Source organism: Polypterus senegalus, chromosome 18, assembly GCF_016835505.1.
Source record: "Polypterus senegalus isolate Bchr_013 chromosome 18, ASM1683550v1, whole genome shotgun sequence".
NCBI classification, from domain to species: domain Eukaryota; kingdom Metazoa; phylum Chordata; class Cladistia; order Polypteriformes; family Polypteridae; genus Polypterus; species Polypterus senegalus.
This window is the reverse complement of record NC_053171.1, coordinates 75,880,482-75,901,099: the sequence shown is the minus strand read 5'-3', so window position 1 is coordinate 75,901,099 and position 20,618 is coordinate 75,880,482. Positions and strand designations below refer to the sequence as shown.

The window sequence follows — 20,618 nt, the reverse complement described above, 5'->3', positions numbered from 1 at the left end:
AACAGCAGGACGCGGAGCTCCTCCTTGTCCCTCGTCGGCTGCCATCATGCGGAAGTCGATTTCTAGGCGCTCTGGCTTCGACAGGAGAAGGCCGTCGTCTTCGGGGCAGTCTCCTTTTCCCCTCGGAGCCTCCAGGTGGTCATCTCCAAGGTACATGCATGGGACAAGGTGAGAAACAATAAAAGGATTTTTAATGTCGTTCCCGGCACGTACCTTAGAGGGATCGTTGCTTCCTGGAGGTTTCTCCGGACTTGTAAGGCCTCTCCTTAACTCCTCCCGAGCGTCGGCCATTGCACCTCGGCACTCCCGCTGGCGTTGTCGCTTTGCTTGCCCTTCTTCTTTCCCATTTTGGACTCGGTTTTTTCGGGTTTTGGCGATGCTGTGGTGATTCCTGATTCCGTAGTCTTCTCGGGGTTCGTTATCCACAGAAATATTTGTTTCAGGTCCTCTGCAACTGACGCTAGAGTATCCTGCCGGCTACGCCACTGTGAACGATAGGGGGCGCCCTCGCTCCCTTGAACCCCTGTCCACGACTCCAGACACCAGGTAAAAGTCCAAATGTTGACTTTATTTTTGATATGATGTTCTCTTAAAACATTTTCTAGTCACAAATTAAAAACAGTCCTGTAATTTTTGCTCTGCCTCCATAGTCCAGCCAGCATTGCACCTGTTTTATTGCCAGCTTGCCACACTTCAGCCTCTGCTGGCAAACAGAGACAACCTGACAGTCCAAGGTCAGGGTGGAACAGTAGGTGATAAGCATTTGTGATTGAAGTGTACTAACGGTTCATGTTTATCTGGTTACATTTATTTTCTTGAAGTAAGAAAGTCATATTTCAGAGTAATGTTGTTTAGTTTGTTCAGCAATGTGCTGATGAAATATAAACACCAGTCTAAAAACTGTCTTGAATCATTAAATGCAAACATTTATTTTTTAAATATTCTTTGAAGCAAATTAATATTTGTGCACCATGCTCTGTTTAACATGTAATCTTCTCTGGTTCTCCCTGACAGTTATGTTCATCCATGTGATCATTAGAAAAGTCATCACGATAGGTTGCAGAGCCTGATGTCAAAGCGGTTAGCCATGTTGCTGAGGGAAAGAAAATACAGCAGTTCCTTCTGACTTTCTATGAACTATGACTTCCTCTTTTATCAGAATCAAAATCACGTTATTGCTTGCATGTGAAACATACCAAAATTGACTTTGGTTAGGTGCAAACATGAAATACAAGGCATTACCAACACAAAACAGCACAATTACATCCCACCATTAACCTAACACTGTGCAAACCACTACACAAAAACAACTTCTTGAACAAAACATTTGCAAACTTCAATAAGTTAACTCAATAATGAGAAAACCTATATAAAATAATAGATATCAAATAGTACAATTTGAGCAAGTATGAAGTAATTACAAATACACTAACAGCAGAAATACCATTTATATGTTGCATTTCGGCTTTTGTGCTTACGTCATGTTATAGTGCGAATTCTATGCATGGCGTTATGCATGAGGCCCCAGGAATTTGAACAACTGAACCTCAGACACAGTCTGGCCATTAATTTGCAAAGGTGGATAGATATATCTTGTTGGTGGAAGACAATCCTCATTTTCACCTTCTTAATAGCATTGAGCTTCAAGTTGTTATAAGAACATCACAAGATGGCCCACCTCTCTTAGGAAGATATTCCTCGTCTAATATCTGAATATTCCCAGTTGAGTCATACCAGTTGTGATATCCACAGATGATAACAGTTCCTAATCTAACAAGCCACAGTTCAAAGCCTAAATGCTTGCTCCTGTGTCTACCAGTTATACATAATAGTGCAGTGCACATAATGATGGCAGCAACAAGGTTACAGAAAACTAAACATCTGTGGGGACCAACAGGCAACACGTCACAACTTCCCATCTCCATTGTGGGTCTTAATCTTTTTTTATTTATGTAGGATGAAATATGCAAAGGCTATAATAACATTTTTAGTTTTTTAATTTTGCTACTCTATGGAAGTATGAGGTTTTGGTATTTTATTTATTGGCTAATGTCAACATCAACCTTCCAAGCACTGATAAATTGAATAAAGAAATAGTATTCTGTTTACAGAATTTTTAGGTTGGTGAGTCTACATTAGTTCATTGTGTGTAAATGTGGGTGGTAAAGTCATCTTGTCTAGGGATTTTTCTGCCTTGTGGCCATTCATACCAGGATAGTAGTCTCTATGCCTCAGTAATCAGAATCTTATAGCAAAGATTTCTTTAATGCTGAATCAAGGTTGATCAAGCAATACATTTATAGTCATAACTAGGGGGTTCCCCCTTGCTCGCTTTGCTCTATAACCCCCAACCCGACCTAGCCACTTCCCGTCTCTGCCACTCACATTGTGAAGAGGGGGGCTGAATGCAGCCCAAGAAGATGCGGTCGCTCCTCCAAAACCCACTCTTAAACGGTAATACAATGGGAAACAAATGCAGTTTTTTTATTACCTCCTCCTTGCTCAATCAGCTGCTGGCTTGCTGCTGCTGCTGTGCCGTGTGATCTGCATCTCGAACATTTAAAAGCTTGTACAGCAGCTGTCCTACTCTTTGTCTTTTATTTCCAGCCCCGGGTGTGGTTAAATCTCTTGGCACAAAGTCTGGCCTCGCAGGATGCGAGTTCTTGATATTTTTTAGTTTATAATTTAAAAAAGGAATAAGAATCTGAAAATCTAACAATATCACATTAAAGTTCGATAAATGCTGAAAATAATGATACCAAACATATATATGTAGGTTTTAAAATAAGCCCGATTTAAAGCAAGACAAAAAACATGACATAAAAACATCATATAAAATCGTTGCACAAAATCGTTGCACTTTTAGGCTTAGGATTTTATATATAGAGAGTAGATTTAAATTAACTGAAAACCACTCATGTCAGAAAATGTGTTACTAATAAACATCTTTTCCCCACAGAGTTGTTCACTGACCCTGTTCTGACAATCATTCCTGCCACTTCAGTTTTTGACGGGGATCCTGTGATTCTTCAGTGTCAGTCAACTAGCACAAAATGGGAAACACAACTCAATTATAGTTTTCTTAAGGATGAGGGTACATTACATCATGATTCAAAACAGAATCGCATTCAAATTTTTAAAACTAGTGAGACGGACATTGGAAAATATACATGTGAGGTGGATGTCACAGGGACGAACATTAAGAAGACCAGCAACAGTGTTCAGTTGACAGTAAAAGGTAAGCCTACATATTTTTGTCTTCCTTGCACTATTTATTGTGGAAAAGTTTCTTTTTTAATTTTATTGGCTTGTTATGCAGTGATATTGTTTTTGCACTTATTGAATCTTTCTTGCAAACCCAAGTTTTAATAAAATAATACATGCCTGTTGTGATAAGAAAGACACAGGTACATCAAAAAAGGTTTGGGGCAGCCACCAATATATTGTGCCCTGGCTGCAAAAGGTTAAGTTTTGATGAGTTGTGGTCAGGTTGAATTCCAAAACAGAATTGATTTTGGTTTGACAAGATGGTGGCTTTAAAGGCCATGACAGGAAGTGAAGTCATCTGGACAGGGACCGAAGGTGACGTCTTTGGGGACTGAAAGTGATGGCACCGTCATCTATGAGCCCGGAACCGAAAGTGATGTCATCTATGGGGCCAGCACCAAGTGGGATTTCCCGTGGATAGTCTGCAGAGGACAGAGAGAGAAAGTTAGTGCAGCTCACCACCCCCTGGTCTGGTGTGGTACTACTATTATTTAGGCCCTCTAGCTGCCTCCCAAACGCACGTGTGTGACACTGTCTAATAACTTGGGTGATCAATTAAAAGAAACATAATGTAAAGAAGGCTTTAGTAATTTCATCAGTGTGATATCACCAACTGTGTTCCATGAAAACACGATCATTCTCAAGCCATAATGCTATTCATCTACCATGCATGTTGGCATTTAAATCTAAAACTAGCATATCAGTCATGACGACATACAAGTAGACTAGAAGGAGGCCAGTCATAACTCCTTTACCTTTATGTGGCAGCACACAATTCCTGAATGGAAAAAGATCGGGTCATGTTACCTGTTTAAGGCGGGGACCCTAGAAGCAAACTGACATGTCTTTCCTATTAAAGATAACTAAAGGGACAACATAATAGAAACCATAATGAGAAATTATGTTGCCCATAACAAAAGAAGAACTTCAAACTTTGGGTAAGGCTTGTCTCTAGGGCTTGGCTGGAAATGACACCATGAACGACTTCTGGGCCGCCTCAAGTCTGCAGGCTCAGTGATCTTAGGGTTGAAATGAGGGTTGGAGCAGAGTCTGTGAGAGAGAAAGAGAAAGTGGACATGTGAAATAAAGAGCTTTGTGGTGGTTAAGAAGTGAGCAGGTGAGCAAGACACCCCACCATCAAAAAGGGGTTCAGAATATGTGTAGGTAGAATAAGTGGCAGCAGAATTGTTTGTACATTGTGTTCCTGCTTTGTATGATTAGAGAAATAAAATCACCATTTGTTATACTTTTGGCCTCTGTGGCAGCATTATGTGTGTGGAGAGATATTCCTACTGTTACACATGTGGAAAATACATTTGATCAAATCAATTTATTGTATATAATAGGTTACCCACAATCACAAAATTTTTAGATTTTTCATGTTATCTTATCTAGTAAACTTTATAAATAAATGAATGCCATCAAAATATTGTTAAGGGCGATGGTAAGTGAGTGTGATAAGAACAGACTTAGGGATAATCACGAAACGGGAAGAGAATAGACAATCAAGGAGATGCCAAGGTCAAAACGAAAAAATCAAAAGAAAATTGAAGCATCAGATTCAAGGGTCAAAACAAACAAAGGAGGTCAAGGGAAAAAGCAAGGGCAATATTAAATTGAAACTTGTCCCTAACCCTTTTAAATCTTACTATCTCTAGGGAAGGATTTGTTACAGTCCACCAAGGGATACATAGCATGCTGATTATTGTCATATGTTTACTGGAAGCGAAATGATAAACCTGATAGTGGTGCCTAAAGATGAAGTCACAGAAAACAAAATACATGATAAAATAAATCGAAATACACAACTTCAATATAATTTAAACCAATGGAATTTGAATAATTTAGAAATTCTGAATTTGCACATAATGTATTCACCAAAATTTAGAACTGTAAATCCACAGCTCAAAATGGCAAAACAGGTCGATAGTGCCCAAATAACACCTAACCCAGCCCAAGACTCCATTGATCTGCTGCAGAAAAGGGCCTCAACTGGCAGCGTGGCCCCTAACTCAAATTACAGGCTTCAAGACCTGCACACGCCCAGATTGGGACTCGGGATTTTAAAAGTTAAAAATACAATATGAAACAACTTATCTCTGTATATCACTTTTCACAGAGTGCAGGCACAGAGCACTGTGAAAAGATTCAGAGGTAAAATGCAAGTACAGGTTATATCAAATACTAAATACAGAATTAGTACATATAAATACACAGATTTGTTAAAACACACAGAAAACAAAGTAGAAACTCACTAACATAAATGGAAACCAACAATACTTGTCTGTTAATTAATTTTTGAACTTCGGCCTGTTGACAGCAGAAAAGAATAAAACTGTAAAAGAGAAAGTCAAAGACAAAGTCGGGCACAGTGAGAGTTCTGGAGACCTCAGCAAACTAGCTGCCTAACTCCAGCTATACTTAAAAATGCCTGTCAAGGGAGAGGATAATCATAAACCCCTGGGGGAAGGACAAAAGCAAAATATTATTCTAGAAATCCATCCATTATCCAACCCGCTATATCCTAACTACAGGGTCAGGGGGGTCTGCTGGAGCCAATCCCAGCCAACACAGGAAACAAACCCCAGGCAGGGCACACACACCCACCACAGACTAGAAACAACAGGATCGCCAATGCACCTAACCTGCATGTCTTTGGACTGTGGGAGGAAACCGGGGCACCCGGAGGAAACCCATGCAGACACGGGGAGAACATGCAAACTCCACGCAGGGAGGAACCAGGAAGCGAACCCAGGTCTCCTTACTGCAAGGCAGCAGCACTACCACTGTGCCACCATGCTGCCTGTTCAAGAAATATTAAAGAATTTATTGAACAAACAAAAGAAGCACAAAACAGTGGTAAGACATTAGTCTAAACAGGAATACCATGGAAAGTTAAAAATAACAATGGAAAGAGCATTATGGAAAAATCATACTATAAACAAATAGAGCTGCCATGCTTGTTTTTAAGTCAAGTCAACATCATTTTTTAAGACTGCAGATATCTGTGGGGGTCACTTCTTAGACTTGCCCCCATAGTGAATTTTCTGTACATAATTAGCATATAGCACTTCAAGTTGAAGTTGTTTCGCTATCTTACTGGAGCAGTCACTGATTGGCTTAAAATCTTTTTTGGTTAAGCCCATTGTCTCCTTTTGGTTTCCCTTTTGCATTTTCTTTTTCAAGTTTCCATTTGATTTGTGTTTTTCTGTGTTCTCTAATTTGGTTCACGTCTTAAATGCAAGGTGGGAGCTTAGTCTATTGTGAAGAAATGGAGACGTCATGGGGATACTTTTTAGGCGCTTTTCCACTGCATAGTACGGTTCGTAGGTTCGGCTCAGTTCGGCTCGGTTTGCGTTTCGACTGCAGTTTAGTACCGCTTTAGAGTGGGTGGGATTATTCACGTGTCGTTATAGTTGCGCCGCCTCTACTGCCGTGACACCATGGAACTTTTACAACAACACGCAGACAACGACAACACTTTAGCTCGACGACGCGCATGGGTAAGCATCTAAAAAAAGCACATCACTAGCTAACTTTTATCACTGTTGCAAAGCATAAAATGAACTTAACTGCCAGTGTAACATTAAAATGCTGATTCTGTATATTACAGATCTTCCACATTTTGCAAAAAAGTCGCCGCAACAGACCATCTGTTTGGACATTTAACCGTGCTTCAGAGTGGTGGGATGTGATTGTTCCCGGTTTTACAAACACTCAGTGGCTGGAGAACTTTCGAATGTCTGAAGAAGCATTCAATCACTTATACAACAAACTGCGTCCAGCGATGGAGAGACGCGACACAAACTTCCGCGTGTGTGTACCTTTAAAGAAAAGAATAGCCAGTGACGCAGTAATGACGATTTTCTCCGGCCAATCAGTGACCAGCAGAGTTTACACGTCACGTTTTGGTAACGGTTCGGTGCGCTTGGAACCTCGGCTGAGGTGATACTAAAAAAAGGACCAGGTACCAGTTACTGTTCCCAGTGGAAAACGCCCCAAAAGTGAGCTGAACTGAACCGTGTCGTGCCGTACTATGCAGTGGAAAAGCGCCAATTGAGAACTCAAAGCAGCAAAACACTCACAAGACAGTAATCTTCTGAGAAGTATTACATAAAATAAGTGGTATGAATATATAGCATACTGTATATGGGAAATAAGATGTGATTAAAATATGGAACCAGTTTAAATATTCAAGGGTGATGAAAGGGAAGAATAGCAAGATAGCAAATGCAAGGAGCAGCACACAGGCTCTGACTTGGTGAGCGTCACTGGGTTGCTTAATGAAGGGAACTAGCAAATGATAAACTGCTGGATAGTCGAGCATTTAGGAACTTTTGACAGCTCAGGCCTGCAGAGGCATCATGGGTGTTATGCTTGACCTGGGTTTCATCCCTGGTTTTAGGTTATTTACTGATTATCTGTTTATTTTAGCATTATTCATGAATTCTTTTTTGTTTTATGTAATTAAATGTTTTTGTTTTATTTCTGGACTGTATTGACATTAGTATTTTCTTATTTAGCACTCGTTTTTCTTTGTCTTTCTTTGTGAATTTTGTCAATTATTCTCCCTGTGTTTTTGTATAGTGGGCAGAGTGGTGGCTCTGAGGCTAAGGATTTGCAATTGGAAGATTCCCGGTTCAAATGCCATAAACGCCAAAAAGTGACTCTACTTTGTTGGGTCCTTGAGCAAGGCTCATAACCTGCAATTGCTCCATCCTGGGTATGATGTTAAACTGCATCCAGCCCTGCATATAGGCCCTCCAAACTGTAGGGAAAATACTGGGGATTGGCGGCAGAATTGGCACTCCAGCCACCATAGAAAACCTCACACTGTTCCTCTCCATCTGAGCTAGTGTGATGCACTCGGGTCCTAATCTGGGTTTGTCATGTGGCAGGTGTGGCAATTCGTTGTATCAGTGCATACTCCTAACTTCCTCTCTCTTTGTATAGTGAGCCCCAGGGGACAGGGCCCCCAGACACTGCCTGTGTTGACGACTTTCAGATTATAAAAGGCTCTGTGGAATATACCGTACTGCAAATTAGCAATGTAGAATGACATCAGTTAGAACATGCATATCTTAGGTGGAAATTCCTATTGTACACAGATGTGTAATCTGCAATCAAATGCCATTCCACCTTGTACTTCTAGTTAGCATCACACAGAAACATGCACCTTTCATGAGACGTGTACTTAGACACTGTGCGTACAATGCCAAGAAGGCTCTTTCACCATAAAATTTAAGATAATTGTGTGCTGTGATCCAATTTGTCACTCTGCCACAGACAGGCACCGTATCTCTAGTTAGTTAAAAGAAATGAAGGATTAAGCAGGTGATTTTGAGGGTAAATGATTAGTGAATGCTTTTGGTATCAGCAGTCTTCTTCATCTTCTGCTCTTCAGCATCACGGAGATCAAGTCAAGCCTAACATCAAGTCTAATGTCTGTTTACGACTTGTATTTACAGTACAGTATTCTCTTCTGCATAACTCTCTGCCATGTATTTCAAATTTCACTTCTTTCAATGGGTGTGCTTCCTTTCCTGCTGGCTGCTGGATGGGCTGCCATTGAAGCATTTAGCACCGTTCTAGCCTGTGAAATGCTTACAAACAGTTGCTTTCCCCCATTCTGTGAAGAGCTGTCTTTCGATTGTTAATGTGTTCTTGCAAGCCCAATGATGTATGACTTCTAACAATATAACATAACAGACTTTTGAATTTGAATTTTAGGCTTTTAGGAGTTCCACAAGGTTATTAGACATACCCACACCTCATATTTCACAACAGATATAACAAAACATTGTCAAACCTTCTTAATTCCAGCAGCAATGGGGTGCAATGCAGGAAACAATTCTAGACAGGATGATGGTCCATGACAGGGCCCAGACATACAAGGTGAATTTATATCACTGGTTCACTTAATCAACATGTGGCGGAAAATCAGTTAGCATAGAGGAAAACCCATAAAGACATGTGGAGAACATGCAGACTCCATATGGACCACACTGATCCATGAATCAAACCCAATAAGCAGTAGCACTATCCACTAAATTAACCTGCCACCCAATATTTTGATAAGTTTAGATGTATATTTCAATGTATTTGCAGATACATTTTCAATATTTTCATTCCCTTAATGTTAATGTTTGACCATTATATTCATCTTTATTTTTCAGGGAGCAACCCCAAACCTGTTCTGACCCTTATACCTCCTTGGGAGTATATATTTACAATGGAGACTGTGAGTCTGGTGTGTCAAGTTGACTCTAAACGTGATGACTGGAAATATCAATGGTTCAAAGATGGTGATGACACTCCTCTGCCGTGTAATGACAACTGCAACATCACTCGAGTTACTGTGTCTGACGAGGGCCGGTACTGGTGTCGAGGAAAGAGGGGAGACCCTCCTGTCTATTCCCAAACAAGTAATTTTGTTAGTTTAAACATATCAGGTGAGTCATTACATCTATCTATCTATCTATCTATCTATCTATCTATCTATCTATCTATCTATCTATCTATCTATCTATCTGTTGTAAAAAAACAGAAGGACAAATATAAAGTGTTGGCAAACCCTGTATAATTGGATGGAACAAAATAATTAAAAACAAACAATGAAGCACATTAGGTCTTTTCAGACATGAGTTCAAACAGCAACTAGAGTCAAGATGGCGGCACTGCCCCTTAAGAAGAAGCCAAACTAGAAGTGGTGGGGCCGGGATACAGTAACCCGGACATCACTGGAACAAACGGTTGTCCAATCTGCAGGAGGTGGAGGAGCATTAAGTAACAGCACCAACCCTCAGCATGGGGTGAAATTACACCTAGATGAACCCTCAAGCTGTCTCCCAATTGCATGAGTGTGACACTGTCTATCTGTTATATAGTGCCTTTCACATCTATCTATCTAGTTATCTAGCTAGCATTTTTCAACCATCATATTTTCTCTTTTGGTAACTTTAATACATTTTGGCCAGTAACTAGCAGGAAATGCAGAGGATAGTATTAAAGAAGATAAATACCAGCTACATCAACAACAGCAATAATACTAATATTAAACAAGAAAGTCCAAATCTCATACATTAGACCAGCGTTTCTCAACCTTTAAGTGTTTGCGATCCGAGTTTTTATAACAGTTTTAATCGCGCCCCACTAATGTTTTTTTGAAAGGAGCCCACTAATACCAATTTGTTCTTTTTTAATAAATGATATATCATAGATGCATATTTTATTATACCTACTTATTTTTTATCGACATTTATCTAACTCTATATTTATTTTTCTAGTATCAGAATGTAGTTTAAGTTAATTTGTTTTGGTTTCAATAGATGTATTTTTCATATTTTCGATTCTTGTTTTCTTTTTTTCACATCTTCACCTCCCCTTTTTGTTACTTCGCACCCCCCTAGGGGGGCCCGCCCCACAGTTTGAGAACCACTGCATTAGACAGACCCCTTCTGCCTCAGTGCTCTCTGGAAAAATAAACTTATATTGGAAGAATCACTACAATGGACGCAAGGAATTGATGCATGTTACAGTAAACAGAGACAAGTAGCTAGAACACCAACTCGGTATTAGAAGTGAAATGCTGAAAGCAAAATATTCTGACTTCAGATAATCAACTATAATCTCTCTGCTTAAATATTCGTGAATGTGCTATGCCTTTATTTTTCCTACTTAACCACTGGCTTAATGAAATCAAATAAATATCAAGAAGTGTGAAGAAGAGGTACAAACCAATTAAAGACAATTTAGTTTCAGAACAAAATCAATAAATTATTCACTCTTTATTTTACATAGTACAACTCACAAAGCTTACTTCACAAAGCTAAAAAGAGTACAATTCAAAGTAACTAGATAAAATAAAAGATTGTCCGACACACAAAGAAAGACAAAGAAACAAAAGAGTCGACCAAAGTAAATCTGAACTGACTGGAGTAGATTTTAGTGTGAGACTGTAGTATTATTAAGGAGGACTGTAGGGGGTTGTCACTAGGGGGCAATCACGTGTGGGTGTAACAGTAGATCATTTCCTGTATGTGCTCTTTATTATTTCGGGGGTTGTCAGTTATTGTTTTTTTGGGCGTGCAGAGGGCACTTCTGGGGAGTTGGTGTGTGAGTGAAGCACATCATAGAATAAAGTCATTTTGCTTGAGGGCTGCAGGTGCCCTTTGTTCATTTGGCATTCTTGAGGATATCAAAAAATAAAAAAATATGAACAGAAGTGTAAACTGGAGAATAGGCATTTACAGGTAAAAAAAGATTATAATGTAAGTAAAGAAAAATTAAGAGTGGCCACTGTTGAAGCTACATAGACAGACATGAGACGAGTGTTCCAGAATTATTGTGCTTGAAGTGATAAATAGAATGCATTTCAAAGGGAAATATATTTTTATTATTATTAATTATCATTAATCATTTAATCATTATACTGTATCATTATAACATTTATATCATTACAACAGTATAACATTCCTCTAGATAATAAATATCCTTGTTTAGTTAGTGAGAAGTCAAGCAAAATGACACCTTTTATTGGCTAACTGAACAGATTACAATATGCAAGCTTTCGAGGCAACTCAGGCATCTTCTTCAGGCAAAATGTAATACAGAGACTGGAGTTCCCTGTTTTAATATACAGTAGACACCAGGGGCCTCATGTATAAATAGTGCGTACGCGCAGAAATGTTGCATAAGAACGTTTCCACGTTCAAATCGCAATGTATACAACCTAAACTTGGCGTAAAGCCACGCACATTTCCACGGTACCTCATACCCTGTCGTACGCAAGTTCTCCGCTCGGTTTTGCAGACCGGCGGCACCCAGCGTCAAAGCAGTGCTACTGTTCCTGTGTGGTTACACTTTCTTTCTTTCTTAGATGCGCATTCCTGACACAGCTTTATAAATACACTGAAACTAACTGCATATTGTTTATTAGTGTAATGCATCTGATTGTAATTAACTTGTAACAATATAATGGTCCAGAGAATAGCCATAGTATTCCAAATACCATAACTGCTTTAGCGTTGTTACTCTCACTGCACCATCTTTTTCTTCTTTCAGCTGCTCCCATTAGGGGTTGCCACAGCGGATCATCTTTTTCCATATTACTCTTACTGCACCACTCGGAGTATTTATACCACTGTATCTGAGAGGGAAATCACAGCAGAAAGAGAATTATCGATGTACAGCATCAAGCACACGCTGCCTCAGCCACGGCAAAACGCTTCAGAGTCTTTCCTGTACGGACCTCGCGGTTCAGAAACAGTTTCATCCCAAGAACTTTAAACACAGTCAATCAGTCCATCAAGTGCTCCTTGTAGAACTGCTTGTACTTATAAGTACAATCACCTCACTGTAAACTTGCACTACAGTTATAATATTGCACAACCTGTGCCACTTTATAAAGCGCGTATTTACATATGATGACGATATCATTTTTAAGATGAAATGCAGCAAAATATGTTGATTATATTATACAGATAAAACTAACTTCATTTAAATAATCTTTATTGTTAATAATTAAACATGTGAGGACATGGTGCTGCAGCGCTAGGTAGTTCACAGATTGATCCTGATTGATTGCTGTATGCTGGAAGGATAGATGGATAGAATAATTAAACACGTACTACAAAGATATTTCAATGTTCCTTAAAAGTTTTGAAGAATAGTCGTTGTAAGCTTACAGATGGCTTAAAGTCTATTACAGAGCTGATTGTGTGGCGATTGGGTATTTGGAGAAAGAAAAGTAAGGACAGGAATTAGAGGTTATACGTTTGAAAGAGACAGTACCGCCACCGTGTTCCCATGTTTAATAACATGCTTTCATTCCTATCATCATGAAAAAGATATCACGTATACATCTCAGTATTTTAATTATTCAGAAAGCTGTAATAACACGAATGTAATGGATTCTGTGTCCTGTCGGTGGAAGAGAAAGCCGGTTTAAGAACCACGTAGTGATTCATATACAGAGCACAAAGAAGATCAAATACAAAACAAAGCATTTAACATGTTACTTTAGTTACGATGGGATTTGAGAAACTAGTAAATTCATCGATTTTAAGATAAAGTTTATGATGTTCTACTTTAATGACAAAATAAACTACGTGATTAAAGTGGAAATTTCAAGATTAAAGTTGACATTTCCTGCTTTCTTCCCCACTGTGTGCCTATTTTTTTTTTCTCTGTACCCTAATAAGCTTTCATTTGACACTGAGACGTTGGGCTACGACTCCCCTTTTCACTTTCCTTTGATATGTGACTTCTTTTTTATTTTGGGCACTGTGTGACTTTGTGAACTTGAGCTTTCGAGTTTCTCCGACACTCTGTCACTCGATCAACTTCCTCTTGTTGATTATACCACTGTTTAAATCAACAAATATTATTTTTCCTTCGCCTCCACTTGGTATTCGCTGAAATTCTTATATTTTCCCCCGTGCTTTTCCCATTGTCTTTTCACAGAAGGCTGAGCTTAAGGGCGATTTATATTGATTTGCATATTCATAGAGGCGTAATTCTGGGAGGAGTTGGGGGTGGAACAGGAGGCGCATGCAAGAGCGTTACTTTTCACGCTGACCGGGATTTATGTAGCGGAAGAACGTGGAAGTTGGAGTACGCACAGATTCCTGCAGATGGATTTTTCTGTGCGTAAGCACATTTCGGCTTTTGTGCTTACGTCATGTTATAGTGCGAATTCTACACATGGCGTTATGCATGAGGCCCCAGGACAGAGATGGCATTAGAAAACCATTACACAGGTCATCTCCAATATAACAAGATTAACAGACCTCTGCAGCCTAAGATTCATTTAGTACGGAAGGAGAACAAAGTCAAGGTCTGATGATAACTATCCAGCAGAGCCTTCTCAGGTTTTTGAATAGCTTTCCATACAATGTGGATCAATCAGAGAGACATAAATAATCCTCATAGCTGATCAAAAAACTCTTGTCTCTATTTAAATCATGTTGTAATGTGTTTAATTTTAGCATCAGTTTAACTTCCCATTTTGTTCTCTCTTTCTGTGAGCTCCAATAAGGAACATCCCTATTGCCATGCTTAATGAGGAACCTTGTTTAGCTAATAGTTTAGTTTAATAGTTAATAGTTTAGTTAATAAATTAATATGGCAATACACGTAAATACCAATGTCTTGACGTGACACAGTTTACCATGTGCAACATTAGGCTTCCTACATTTTGAAGTCAGCTTTCAAACTGCAGTAACCACACCAACACTGTGTTATAAAATTCTTAGAACAGATCCACCAGTAAAAAGTCTTGGCATCCGTACATCTTTATTTCTTTTCCTTGTTTTCCACATCAACCCTTGTAATCTTGTGCAAGATGCTTTGCTTTTAATACTAACCCTAAACCTTAGGGTTCTTTGCTATGTGAGAACATGTACTCCAAACTAGTGTTATATACCTCTCTCTCTATATATATATACATATATATATATATAAAATCCAACATCTGTCTGTCTGTATGTCTGTACGCTTTCCACAAGAGAACTACTTAGCAGATTTAGATCCTTTTTTGGGCACTTACAGTGGCACCAGTGTTACATTGCAATAATATGAGCATTTTACATTTAATATGCATAACACACCCCCCTGGAATTGAGCAACCTGTAACAGGAGCTAAACTTTCTATTTTAATGTAGTCTAAATAAAATGTCAGTATGCAAACCTTATCATGAAGTTTTCAAGCACAGCAGAGTTGAGGTACTTTAATAACTTGTAGTCACTGGGGGTCCCACACATTTCATTTAATAGTCGAACCTACAGAGACCCAATGACATATAGCAGGGGTGGCCACTCCCATCCTGGAGAGCCACTGTGGCTACAGGTTTTTATCCTAACCATTTTCTTAATTTAGTTTTTGCTTCTAATTAATGTCATTTCATTTATTTGCTATTTAAGACTGAGGGTTGAGCAACGTCGGTCCTGGAGGTCTGCAGAGGCTTCAGGTTTTTGTTCCAGATCCAATTGCTTCATGAGAAATCATTCAATGCTGATGAAGCACTTTTTGCTCAAGTGACATTTTTCTGGTTCATTTTAGTTGTCTCACTTGTTAAAATTTTAAACCCTTGATATCTTATTTTAGTCTTTAATGGCTGTGTTCATTGTTTTAACCGATCCTTATTAGCAATAGATTTCCAAATCTCAAAGAAGCCAGCAGTAATCCATCTAACTTGTCTCCATTTCCACTCATGTGTATTCATCATTCACTATTTGGTTTAAGTACTCAGAAGGAAATGAAGAGGAAGTGAAGAACTGAAAATTACTCTTACGTGTTAGGCTTCAGATCACTTGGATGATACATGTATCATTAGAAAGGAAAACCACCTATGATTTTAAATGAACTCACATGGTAGAGTTAAAACGTAACAAGCCATGAAATTAAATGAGATCTGTTATTGGCGAGGATTGGCTTCTAATTAAGCAACTGGGTGAAAACAAAAACCTGCGGCCACAGTGTCTGTCCTGGTTCAGAGTTGGCCACCCCTGACATATACAATATGGTGGGGGAACCCCTTTCAGATATAACTAGTGTGATGGCCGTCACTGTTGTTTTAGCTTCTGCCAGAGTGTAAATATCTTTGTTGCTTCAGGTGACAGAAGTGCAGTGGAGATTGGCAGTTGCTGCTCTAAAAATCTTTCCAGCATTTAAAGAGTTCTGTTGGGTGACTGCATCAATCAGTGACTTGTGTTATGGCAGATTTAATAGTTTGTGTTTCTCTTTGTACATGTGATTGGCTGTTGTGTTCCAGTGGAATAAGTTATTGATACATCCTCCCCTTTGTCCAAGCCATTATGTGACAGCTGGAATTTTTGCAGAGATTTGTAAGGCCATGTTCATTGTCTAGGCAAAGCAGCCAACTTGCAGCAGCTGAATCAGTATGACGGCATGAACCGCATTAGCAGCATTTGTGGCCAGAAGGGGGCACTCAGCTCCCCAACACCCAACACGGACAGTTGCAGACACAAGTTCAGTCACACACAAGGCTTTTATTGAGCTGTGGGAAACTCTTCCCAAATGTCTCCCGCTTGCACACGGTACAAAAGCTCCAAACACAATGAAATAAGGCACTCAGCAATTTGCTTTCTTTTACTCTCTGTGTCTTCCTTTTCTCTTTCTTTGTCTCTCCTTTCGACTATACACTTCCTCTGGGAAACATTGCCTTCTTCCTTTCAACTCTGGCTCCCGGAGCAGTGGCAGCTTGCTGTTTTTATGTAGTTCCCAGCAGTACTTCTGGTGGCCCGTTAGCGTGGTCTGGAAGCACTTCTAGGTGAGGTGGAAGCCCAACGACGTAGGGTTCTACAACCCCTGCAAGTACCCGCCGGTGGCAGGGCTGTGCCGAACTCCATCTCCTACCACTTTTGTGATTCCACAGCAACCCATGGGGTCTGCCATCTAGTGTTCCAGGGAGACAATGCTCTGAGCACGCTCTCTCCCCAGTTCTTCCTTTGCAAAGGCATCCCAGCCAGTCTGCTACGCATTATACTTTCTGATGGCTGAGTCTTTCTCTTTGAGGTCCCACTTGTTTAATACCTCAATCGACAAATTAGGGTTAGGGTTAGAGTTAGGGTTAGTGACACAGGGCACCCTGTCTGAGGTGACAAATCAATTTGGTGCTCTTGACATTCAGCTGTCACAGGTTAAGTCCACTTGCTCTACTTTCTTGATTGAAACTGCAATATTTTTTTCTTCACATCTTGATATAGCCTCAGAATTGCCACTTAACTAATGTGTTTTTGCGATGGTACAACATAATGTGGTTCCCTAATCAAGAATTGGAAGTCATTGTTTTTATGACACTGAGCAGCAGCATATTTTTGCAAATTAAAATTGCAACTGATTCCTCATCTTTCTAGCACAAAGGGAATTAGGCTGAAGTTTGCAAGCAAATGCAGACTTAAGCTGAGACTTTTGGATCTGCTGGCTCTGTCTGAGACTTCAAAATGTGCGGATATTGCCACAGTAAATGACCATTGAGATTTGTTATATTTCCACAATATTTAGTTCTTGTATTGTGCACTTTGCAAGTAAAGTTACTTTTGTCCAGTTCCTCTTCATCAATCTGTTTTTATATATCTAAATGCTCGAAGACATTTGCTTAATGGCTTGAAAGATCTGCTTCCTGAGAGCCACCATACACCATTGTTTTTAGGCTTCAATGGTTGTTTTTATTAAGTTTACCTAATTTAGTTGGTCTGTAGAAACCACACATGAGAGGAAAACTAGCACCACCTACAGGTTAAAAGGACCTATACATGTAAAAGTCAGCAAAGAATTTTACAAAGCCAGAATGAAAATGCATAAATTAAGAAGATCAGTCCTCAGGATTTTAGGAATTGATATCAGGACACCAAAACAAAAATAGCAATTAATCATAAAATTTATTATTTTCTACTGATCTGAAGTTAAGTAATGAGCTGTTAATTGTGAGTGTGACGATGTGGGTTCTGCTCCATGCTCCCATTGCTGTTAGGGAGCCCTTGAACCCAACACCATTGATAGTTATAACCGAGGTGAGCTAGACAGTGAGGCAATAACATTTGAACAAGGGGATGATGTAAAAAGGTGCAAAGTGCTTTTATTTAAAACAGTCAACAAAAAAAACAACCAAAGTGTCCACAAAATACAGTGATTCAACAGTTCAATAAATAAATAATCCGTTAAAAGAAAATGTGGAGGTTAAAAACACAATAGTACAACAATCCTTAAAAACAACGAGGTTCAAATGATGCTGGAAGCAGTCTTCTAAAATCAATAAGCCCGGTGCTTTTCTACACTAGCGTTAGTGTCTCACCTGCTTCTCCTGGTTGGGCTTTGCAACAGGTGAGCTGCCCTCTCTCACACACACACAGGTCTGGAGTCCTCCCGATCCTGGCTTCGGTCTGGCACTCATCCCAGGCCTGAGACTTGGACTCCTTGCTTTCCAGGACGCCCACACCAAAGACTTCACCTCCAAGCCTCCTGACTCCCACCGCAGAAAATGTAATGCCAGCTTAAAATGTGGTGCACCAATGATGTCATCTGGCACAATTTCTGGGACATGCCCTATGGACTAAAGGGTACTTGTGTCATAGCAACTGCGGGTTTCATTAAAACAACAAGATATTATAGTGAGGTTTTCCGAAACTTAATAAACATGTAAAATAACTAAATCAAAAGAACAGTAGAAAATGAAAGTGGAACTATATTCAACACCTGTGGTGGGCTGGCACCCTGCCCAGGGTTTTTCCTGCCTTACGTCCTATGTTGGCTGGGATTGACTCCTTGAAAGTGTCTTCTTTACATGAATTATAATGGTGTCCTTGTAGAATAATTTATACCACACTCACTTTACAAATCTCACTTTTCTACAGAACTGCCGGAAGTCAAACTAAACCTGGAACCACCACACACACAGATATTTGCTGGACATAGTTTTACTTTGAGATGTGCCTCTGAAGAAGGTCATTCTTCTTGGAAATACATGCGCTTAAGAGGGCAAAAAGCAGAGTCTCTATCGTCATGCTTGAGAGAGACTGAACAATGCACAATCAAAAATACAGCACAAACTGACACAAATTGACTCCAGCAGACCCCCGTGACCCTGTAGTTGGGATTGGATAATGGATGGGATGAATGGATATTCAACACTTTTCACAATTTAAGATTATAAAATCCCTGGAATAAAATTATAAGATTCTTAAAATTACAAAGAAACATAATCATAACAACTGTTTCAGAGCAAAATTCAAGCTATCGGTGCTTTACTTGTAAAAAAAATACGTGAATTTTACTAGTGAAACTGTCAAGTATACTGAGGTGATGCACATACTGAATATCACTTTGTAAAAATAAAAACAATATACTACTTAAAAGGTGTCAGTGGATATGAACCAGGAGAAAACAGGACTGACCAAAATTAAAATATAATCATAAACTATTTCTGGTTACTGCTGTTCCTTATTCAAAAAAAATAATAAAAAATGCAGTAACTTTTACATTACAGTGCAAATCTGAATAATGAGCCTAATGATGCATTTTTACTAAACTGTAAATGATACCCTGATTTACTGTATATGTGAAAAAAATGCACTTCATCTTTTTATATTAAAAGGGTGCCATCTAGCAACCTGTAGACTAAACTGTATTACACGAAATGTATAAAAGTTATAATTTGAAGGATATTTCAAAAACCAGGAATGCACAGAAATATATATGAGGGTGACTGCAGAAATGGCAATTTTCAGAAAGGGCTGACATGTAAATGTGACTAGTTGTCAGGCGTAAACTATAAATATTACTAGAAAATGTAAAAACTGGTATAATAATGTAGGGCGGCACGGTGGCACAGTGGTAGTGCTGCTGCCTCGCAGTTAGGAGACCCGGGTTCGCTTCCCGGGTCCTCCCTGTGTGGAGTTTGCATGTTCTCCCCGTGTCTGCGTGGGTTTCCTCCGGGCGCTCCGGTTTCCTCCCCCAATCCAAAGACATGCAAGTTACGTGGATTGGCGATTCTAAATTGGCCCTAGTGTGTGCTTGGTGTGTGGGTGTGTTCGTGTGTGTCCTGCGGTAGGTTGGCACCCTGCCCAGGATTGGTTCCTGCCTTGTGCCCTGTGTTGGCTGGGATTGGCTCCAGCAGACCCCCGTGACCCTGTATTCAGATTCAGCGGGTTAGGAAATGGATGGATGGATGGTATAATAATGTTGTATACAGTAGGATAAAATAGCACTTAGTGTAAAACAATAACTTGAAAATTCAGAAAAGCTTCTAAATCATAATGCTGATGAGGACGGTGCCACATTAGAATATAGTGTCCAAATAAGAAAATGTACTATATGTATATATACAGTAACTGCAAGTACAGACTTAATGTTATCTTTTGTACACACAAGATAAACAAAACCACCTGGCAGTTGTAAACATAACCAAACAAGCAATTCCTGGATAACTAAAAAGCACGATTGCCACCATTAAAATGTTAAACACAATCTTACTCACAAGTAGCATACAATAGTTGTCATATAATTTTGTACGGATTATCATAATTTATCTATTTTTGAAAATGCTTGCATGTGAACGTTTAATTTCTACTGCTGTTACTTAATTTTATTGCTATGATGGCGATGTCATTGAGGCTCCATTTTGATGTGGAGTTTCGTCAAAAGCAGCACCATTGCACACTAATTTTCACAGAGGTGGTCCAAGTTGTGCACAGCAGTGATGTTGCTTGCCAACATCATGAGGAGTGACCATGCAGTCAGTATTTAAGATGATGACACAGTATGCTTAACATGCAAACTTATGGATAAAACCTTTAAAAAACATTTACTTAAATCGAGAAAGGATCTTTAG

The 20,618-nt window shown here is 39.4% G+C and overlaps 1 protein-coding gene across 1 annotated transcript in view; it reads left to right on the top strand.

Annotated features, from left to right (window-relative positions):
* LOC120518417 (Fc receptor-like protein 5) overlaps positions 1-20,618 on the top strand; it is a 41,075-nt gene that overhangs the window by 20,346 nt on the left and 111 nt on the right. The window contains exons 7-9 of the mRNA XM_039741200.1: positions 2,960-3,238; positions 9,444-9,719; positions 18,643-18,717. Of these exons, the coding sequence (XP_039597134.1) occupies positions 2,960-3,238; positions 9,444-9,719; positions 18,643-18,717 (630 nt within the window). The remainder of the gene's footprint in view (positions 1-2,959; positions 3,239-9,443; positions 9,720-18,642; positions 18,718-20,618) is intronic.